General features: G+C 33.2%; 1 protein-coding gene across 2 annotated transcripts in view; it reads right to left on the bottom strand.

The window, feature by feature from the left end:
- LOC106458720 (potassium/sodium hyperpolarization-activated cyclic nucleotide-gated channel 2-like) overlaps positions 1-9,285 on the bottom strand; it is a 130,335-nt gene that overhangs the window by 49,516 nt on the left and 71,534 nt on the right. For both annotated transcript variants that reach the window (XM_022384993.1, XM_013918260.2), the window contains exons 3-4: positions 1,917-2,080; positions 477-751 (exon numbers count right to left, since the gene is read on the bottom strand). In XM_022384993.1, coding sequence (XP_022240701.1) covers positions 477-751; positions 1,917-2,080 — 439 coding nt within the window. The remainder of the gene's footprint in view (positions 1-476; positions 752-1,916; positions 2,081-9,285) is intronic.

Below are 9,285 nucleotides of genomic sequence, written 5' to 3'. Positions count from 1 at the left end.
AGAGTCGTCAACATTTTGAAGGCCATAGATAGGCCAAAATAAAATGTTTTTAATTGTGTACTAGTATAACGCTGAATATTATTTATGACTTTAACTTCATACACAAGTGCCAAAATACTATAATCCCGAGTACTTTTGCACGAAGTTAAACAACAACCACCGTGATTTTATATCGGCTGTGATAGTCACCCGAATTGTTGACTTTCATATTCAAAATCGTGTTAATATATCGCACTCATCCCAGTATTCGAATCTCTATGATATCTTTCTTTAAATAATTTCTGCTGTTTTCATTAGTATGCTTTCGATCAATAGAGCGTTTTGGTTGGTTACATTATACTTTTTCCGTACGCACTTCTGTATTGTATATATATTTATGATGCTTAAATGCTTTTTTCTAGATGCTCTTCTCAACAAATTTGTTAACAAGACCAATTTTTTTATAGAAATACAATCTAAAACATTCGAGTACTTACGTATACTTCTTCCCATTGGCTGACATATCTTACCAATCTCGATAACCGTAGCAACCTCAATAAACTAAGCATTTTGACCAAACGTAGAATTCGTAACGCACGGCCGGCATGCAGCAGCTGAAAATTGTCACTGTAGTCTGGGTTGAATATTAAAAAAATATAGTCCAGCGGTATGGAACTAATGAGGTCAAGAAAAAACCATGTCCTTACGTAATGTTTAGCTATTAAATTTGGGTCCAGTATCACTTGTTCAGAGCCATCTTGCTTCATTATACCTGAAAACAAAATTGAAAATGATCCTCTCTACAAGTATTCACAAATGTGTACTTTTCTGAATAATCAAATCTTCTTTTTATGAAGATATATATATCTTAAACCTAATCGTTTAATTTTGATTGTTTTCTTGTAACATTTATTAATAATTTTGTGAACCCGCCATGTAAATGACAAGAAAGAGTGAACTTTTTTATATGACAAACCACGGTTAATATTTGTATCTCCAATAAACTACAATAAATATAGTTTCTGAAATAAATGTTTAACTCTACTTACCCTTGTCGTCGAGTGCAACTTCTAACAGTAATCAATTCTTAAAGAGAAGACTTAGTTAGGCTTAAAAGTTTAGTTATTTTTATCTGTTAAAAACTTGTGTACACAAAATTGTCACTCAATACAAATGGTAAATAGATACATTGGAATCTAAATCTCAGTCTATCAAATTCTAATTCAACAAAACTCTTTCTTTACATAAAAAAAAAAATTGTACTATGTTGTACATACAATTGCACACTTAAATGTTTGTTCTAAAACAAATTCTAAACAAGAACATCTTTAATCAACATATACACTTATCATAGGACATTATTATTACACCTATATCATTTTTAAACACTGTATTCTTTATCTGTTCCCTAGGGGATATTCAAGAATTGGAAAAGTGTATAATAATAATAATAATATTCCAACCAAACTTTGTTGTTATATCCATTGTCGATGACGTGTTTCACTCAATCCAGAGCTCTCCAACCCGTCTGGGACACAACAAACGCAGCACTGGTCGGAACACTAGCCATCTGACACAACAACGGTTGTTATGATGTGTAAGTTCTTTACAAGATGCAGAAGAATGATTAAAATTATATTTGTCAGAAGACATTAGTATTTAGCCTATTACATTTTTAAACACATATTCTTTATCTAATTCCTTAGGGAATTTCAAGAATTAGAATATATTTAATAATAGGGACTAGATAAATAAACGTTGTGATTAATTAAAAATGTAATAGGCCTAATACGAATGTCTTATGACGAGTGTAATTGTAATCATTCTTCTCCAGCTTGTATAACACTATAACAATATTTAATTAATTACTTTTATGTCTTATGGGATGAGCAAATGTTTTGTAAAATAATTTCATAAAACCACTCAGTTAAACGAACCCGTTCTAAAGTTTACAACGATGTCTAGGAGGAAGATGGTATCGGAAAGACAGTTGAAGGCAATCCATCGCGCAGACAAGTCGTCATTGAAGAAAGAAATAGCAACAGGCAAAACAATAAGGTTTGCAACCAGGAATAGCAGCATACACAGGTCCCAGTAGAATCTAAAGGAGAAAAAGGAATACGGAGTATGCACTGTGTAAATATTAAAACAGTTCACATGCAGGTCCTGTTAGCACGTTATGAATCATCAAACATTAAGTTTTAGTATATTCTACCGGCAGAAGTAAAGGGAATTCCAACACATGTTGCACATTCAGTTAAGGTATTGTTACGTCTCTGATCGTTTGTTAATTTCCCGTATAATTTATTTCGGATGAAACTTTAGCTATATAAGTCCTTTCTTAAATAAAACTAGTTTATTCTTGCTCAATTCAACTTTGTAATACACTTAATTTCCACAGTCACTTTAAACACACGCTATAATTCACAATGAATCACGCACTTACTTACGGTCACTACCGCACTTGACTCAATTGTCCGTCTTTATCTCTGACTGTCTGCAATTCAATTCCGATTAATTTGTCTCACGTTATCCGGCGCACTTATATACAGGAATAGAGGGCGCCTAGCACATACTGTATTATTCGTGATGTTCCCTGATCCTTCTGGAATATCATGACGTGTTACCAGCGTCACGTGACTACCGCTATCGTAACAGTATCATGAGTGGTAACGTGTAAGGTCACAGTGTATTCTTTTGAGGGAAGCACAAGCACCAATACACGTCACATGCTCTGTTAAATGCTAGGGTAAGCAGCTATGGGGTCAAAATAATAATATCTTACAATTTTAGAAAACACTAGTTGCCAGTATACGGAAGCATAAAGCATATATTTATATGCGTGACTCTACACTGTATAATATATTCAAGGATATCCAGCAGTTCTTTTATTAAAGGCGATACCACTGACCATGTATTGCAGGGGCGGATCCAGAGTGGGGACGAAGGGGCTGCAACTACCAAACATAGACGTAATGAAAGTTTTTTTTTTTTTCAAAAGATTTCACGACCACACAGGTCTAAAACGAAATATCGTTTTACTTGCAATGTTTCGAGCGTATACCCCTCTTCAGGCTTAGCTACTAGAAATATGTTGTGGATTTTTGGGAGCTGAGTCTGACGAAGGCCATACGCCAGAAACGTAGCAAATAAAACATGTTTTCGTTATAGACGTGTGTTGTAACTTTTTCTAATATTCTTTCAGTACTTTTCACGTCTTGCCGTCTTTCTCTTTGCAGGATTTTTTTTTTTACATGTCATCCTTTTACATGCTTAAGGAACTAAGTTTTTCACAGTTATTGTACGATTAAAAACGTACCAGTATTATATCTTAAATATAATTAAACATTCAGTTGTGGATAAGATACATTTTTGAGGCTACAGTAGATTACTAGCCTCGTAATAAATTATTTCAAATAATGGTCGCCCTCTCAATACGCTTTTCACTAGAGAGTCTTTTATGTGTGTACAAATGTACATAAAAGTGCGTAGCATTAGTTATGTAGTCCAAGAGATGGAGAAAAGTGACATTAACGGGTAATACTTTATTCCTCTTGTGGTTCTGACACAACGACGGCCCATGTAGACGTAAGCAGTTTCTATGGTAATAAAATGGAGTCTAAACCAAAAACCTTTTGGTCATCGGCGGAGAAGCACTGACTGCCAGAGTTAAATGGGCTATAACTTAGCTGTAATGATGTCTGTAAAGAACCAGGTCCTGTGTAGTAGTTCTTTACGCATGTGAACAGTAGAACACTGTCGGAGTTATGATGTGAGCTTTTGGTTTGCTGTTATAATTCAGTAAAGTATATCTTTGCATTAAATATAACAAAATCATGGTGACTGGTATTAATTAAGCAGTACTTGTTATTTAGTTAAAACTCTTAAATGATAGTTAGTTACCAGTTGAAAAGGTTACGTAGTGTTACGTATCTGCTTGTTTGATAATTTCCGGTATAAATTATTTCCGAGGAACTTCAGTGATACAAGTACTTTCTTGGTTAAACCAGTTTATTCTTCCTCGATATAAACTTTTAGCACACAGTAATTGCACAATCGATACGTTTCTCGTCACTTTAAACCTAACTACTTTTATAATACACGCTAGAAATTATAGCTAGTTAGTAAACATCTTTACTGGTTTTAACTGTAAATTTTTATTGATGAGTTTATTAGATCTAGAGATGTTTTAAATGAAATCATTCTTTTGTACAAATTGTAATTTCTCGTTTAGTTAAAATCCCCGACTGATGTTTATTTACATTTACGTTGTTTATTAATTATAAACTAAATTATTTACATTGGTGTTTAGCCTAATTAAAAGTTGAATTGTAATTTAGACACAGATTTAGATTTTAGTTAGCTAAAGCTATTTTCTTAACTTATTTAGTTAACTTATAATTAGTTAGTTACTACTACGTTCAGATGTTTATCATTGAACATAATATAGGGAAAATATAGATTTTAAGGTATTCTTTATCTGAAAGTAGCTAAATTTGTATTAAAAGTTAGATTGTATTTTAGATTTAGTCGAGAGTGTCGATTTAATTACTGCTATATTGTTCCTGAAAATTATGTCGACATTATTGTAAAATTGAGTTTACCGTCTAGCTACTACTAGAATATTTAGTTTACATCGATAATAGTATGAATCTGGTTTTCATTAGATTATAGTTACTTTCTGATGTTAATAAATAGATACATGATTTAATAAAACCTAAACTGTCGAATGTTTATAACAATAAATGAGTTAGTTTGTCACATAAGTAACATTTATGTTATTAGTTAGACTCTACAAAATGTAGTAATATCGTTAAGTTAAAAGCTACTCTGTTAGTTATCACAACTAGATCCTTGAGAAGATAATTTGATCTTCAGTTAATTACAAGAGTTTCAGAGTGTTGCGATAAAATGTTTTATTAGTTGTTACAACTACATTCTTGAGAAGATAATTTGGTTTTTAATTAATAATACGATTATCAGTATGTTACAATTAGATCCTTGAGATTAGATCCTTTGTTGTTTAATTGATAACAATAACAAGATTGCTAGCATGTTAGAGCAAAATTCTTTATTAATTGTTACAACTAGATTATTTAGATGGTAATTTGGTCTTCAATTAATAACAAGAAGTTTACTTTACATTCTTTATTTCAGAATAATCTTGTATTTGTTGAATTATTAATCACTTCTGTGAAACTCTAGTAAAGAAGTAACTTTAATAAATAATTAAATTATTATATTACGAATAACATATTTTTCATGCTATAATCTTTATTGGATTAATAAACAAACAGGTGGTTAGAATCCCGAATAATAACAAGGAGGATCAAAGATTCAGTTAGCAAACGAGGGGAGCAAATAAATAGCCCCCCAGTGGCACAGCGGTATGTCCGCGGACTTACAACGCTAGAATCCGGGTTTCGATACCCGTGATGAGTAGCTTTGTGCTTAGTTACAAAACAAACAGCAAATAAATGACGCAAAATTGTAAAATAAATAGACAAAATTTATTAAACACCGAACAACTAAATACATAAACACAACTTAAGTTATGACAAGCACAAACGATTCGGGAATTTTGAGATAGCATTTCATGCATTTGGGATAGAATTGAAGCCCTAAACATTATTTCACATTTCCGTAACAGGTATGCATGATACCAAAGATGAAAGAAGAAGTTATACTAACTTACAATTTTTATCTATAGATTAATATAAGTTAGGTGAAGTTAAAGTTATACAAGTAAACTTAAAGCAGCTCCTCCTTCTCATAAATTAGGCTAATCTGTATTTAAAAGTATATAATGAATCAAAATCTTAGCATACGAACTTGCTGTTACCATACGAACAAATACCTGGCAAACTGAATAACGTAAACAACAGTATACTAATTGCACTTAGTGTATTACGTCATGGTTGGAGAGTATGGGCAAAATTCACCAGTCATTTTTCGAACAGAAACAGGGTAAACAAACATCGTTACAACTACTTAAAGTACTTTCTTGTAGAACAAATTAGTATCACAAGGAAAACATTTCTGCAGGGAATGAAAAAAACATAGCAGTCATAACCAAGAAGAATTATTATAAAACATATGAAATACAATACAATATTTTATAATAATAGTTACAATACTCAATACTGTTACATCTCTGTGTTCGTTTGTTAATTTCCCGTATAATTTCTTCCGGATGAAACTTTAGCAATACAAGTCCTTTCTTAAATAAAACTAGTTTATTCTTTCTCAATACAACTTCCAATACACTAAATTTCCACAGTCACTTCAACACACGCTATAATTCACAACGATTCACGCACTTTACTTACGGTCACTACCGCGCTTGACTCAATTGTCCGTCTCTATCTCTCTCTGTCTGCAATTCCAATTCCGATTAATTGTCTCGCTTTATCTGGCGCACTTATATACAAGAATAGAGGGCGCGTAGAAAAGACTAGAGGTGCCACAAACAGACATGATCCTTGTAGAATATCATGACGTGTTATTAGCATCACGTGACTTCCGCTGTCGTAACAATATCATAAGGTAAGCTTTTACTGTAGTTACATAATATGCTGAGACAGTGTTCATTACGATACTTCACCACATCAGACAACAACATTCACATCAGTCATCACACTTCAAAAGTTACCATAATAATGTAGTTGAACTCCTTTATCACCTCTAAGACAAACGTTAAAACAAACCAAAAGTGATAGTATACACTGATAGAGAAGTAAACATGCTTTCGAAATACAACTAAAAAAATTCACAGACTCAATACCTTCAACGAAAACTCTTGAACATAAACTAAGAAATGTAATTTATAAACATAAGTACATATGATACAGCTTACTTAAAATGGGCAACATACTAACACAGGCCACTTAACCCTGGTCATTCAGCGGTAAACTTGTGAAATCTGGGTCTTATCCTCGCGGCGGGCCTAGCAGATATAGTCCGTTGTGTTGTTTCTTATTAAGCAAAAAGCTACACAAGGGGCTATCTGTGCTATGCCTACAACGGGTATCGAAACCCGTTTTCTAGCGGTATAAGTCCACAGACATACCGCTGTGCCACTGGGGGGCATCCGTTGTGTAACTTTTCACTAAAAACAAACAAACACAAGCTATTATTTTTTTATTTCAAGTACAAAATGTTAGCTCATAGCTCCGTCACCTCTTGACCGAGATGAGATCTAATTACAGTTTTAGACTCAGTAGGTCAAACCCTTTTGATTGATATATTTGACCACGCCCAAGGTCTCATATATTAATTTATTTTAATCCTGGCTAAAAAAAAATTCTATTTGAGAGTAGACTGGTGAAGGTCCTGATGAGTAATAAAATAGAATCGGGTATACGCGCACCCCACGCTTGGTATTGCTGGCGCACAAAAATATAGCTCATAAAATTGAAAACAAAGGTCTCAATGATTAATTTACTCTAATCCTGCATAAAAGAATTTCAAATGACGCGGCTATTAAAGATTGTCCCACAAGATTGTCAAGCATTAAAAATAACACAAAATGTAAAATCAAATACAATGATAAACAAGAACCAAATTGAAAATAAAATAAAGTGGATTTTACATTGACATCAGTTGTATCTTAAAGTAGGAGCAATTGAAAATATATAATAAATGAAAAGAAAAATTTGAAAAAAAAAAACAGAACTGACTAGACTTTGAAAACAACAAAAGCAAATACAGAAACAGAAAGAATATATATAATCAAGTCAAAGTAATGATAAAATATTTTAAAGATAATTCAGATTCATGACACCAGGGAATTGTTTTCATGTTTCAAGACATTTTATCTTCCTACCTTTATACTATTGATTTTTTGTGCCAATACAAGTTCGTCGGCTATATGTGCTTTTTACACACACTTATGTGTGCGTATTTTTCAATTATCAGATATCTAGCAATCAGTAACTTGGAAACGAACAACATACTGAAATACCTTCAAGACTATGAAAAAATCAGAAATTGAGGAGAATACAAACTTTTAATTCAACATAGCACAAAACATGAATTACACGGCGCAAAATAGTGCACAAGAGGGATGTTAGACTTTGTTGTTCCATAAGCTTCATTTGTTTATCAACCTACAAGCTGGTTAAACATGTTGCTCACACTCTTCGACTTCCCTGGTAAACAATGTCGTATGTGGAAATTTCACGTGATTTCTAAAAAAAACAAAAAAAGAACTTTTCAAGTGTAAGAGGTAGGATGTAACCTAGTTGTTAGCGTGTCAATTTCGGATCAAAAGGTCTAAGATTCGCGTTGTTGTGATCTAAACACACTCTGTACTTTCAGCTGTGAGAGTATTTTACAGTCACTCACGCTATTCGGTTCAAAGCAGGATACAACACTTGTGGCGGTCAATGCTGGTCAGTAATTCAAAATTAAGGACAACTATACCTGAACCTTAGGAGCCTCTGATCCAGTCATTTAGCCCATGTTTACATAAGGCATCGCTGGAAACGCCAGTACCAATAACCCAAGTACAAGTTGACGGAGAATAAGTTATGATTAGTTTTGACAGTATTTATCTGTCCACCAAAACATCTGTTAATGAGGCTATAAATACAATGAAGAATGACAGTACACAGAAGGTTCTATCAAGCATCCTCTTCATCTTTGACTATCTTTTTCGTACTTCCAATGTCAGATAGAATTTTCGAAAATACAAGACAGTAGGTCAGTGGTCTCTCCTCTATTACTCACCAGCTTTTCATAGACAAAACTGAAGAGGAATCTTGGTTCTCTTTTTTCCAAAGACAACAAATTTATGGTTAAGATTTGTTACACACTTGTCACCTGGACTACTGTCTTGAATGTCTGAAACAATTTCCTAGTCATCTAAATAACCAATATCTATCAATACAGTCCACAATGGTAATAGAAAACGAACACCAACCATCATTCTTGGATAACTTGTTTATAAAACAGACATACGTATGTACACCAAACGTGAGAAAAAAATTAGCCCCATTTATACACATACCTACATCATTCTTATCGCCATCTAGAATCAACTATTTTAGGCACGGAAAACCTTTATGAATAGAGTTAAATGAACCACACACGGTGAATATCCAGAGACAGAATTAAAGTAGATTTGGAATTAGAAGAAAGACAAAATATTTAGACCATCTATAAGCCAGAAGAAACAGAGTTCCTTCCTAGTAATCCAAAAACAGATGTACTATTCATTGATCTACCACCCACTGGCTACTCTTTTACCAACGAATAGAGGAATTGACCGCCACATTACAACGCCCCCCCGGCTGAAACCGCGTG

This window comes from Limulus polyphemus, unplaced genomic scaffold, assembly GCF_000517525.1.
Source record: "Limulus polyphemus unplaced genomic scaffold, Limulus_polyphemus-2.1.2 Scaffold504, whole genome shotgun sequence".
NCBI lineage: Eukaryota > Metazoa > Arthropoda > Merostomata > Xiphosura > Limulidae > Limulus > Limulus polyphemus.
Note: the sequence above shows the minus strand (reverse complement) of the source record. Positions and strands in the feature narration are given on the sequence as shown.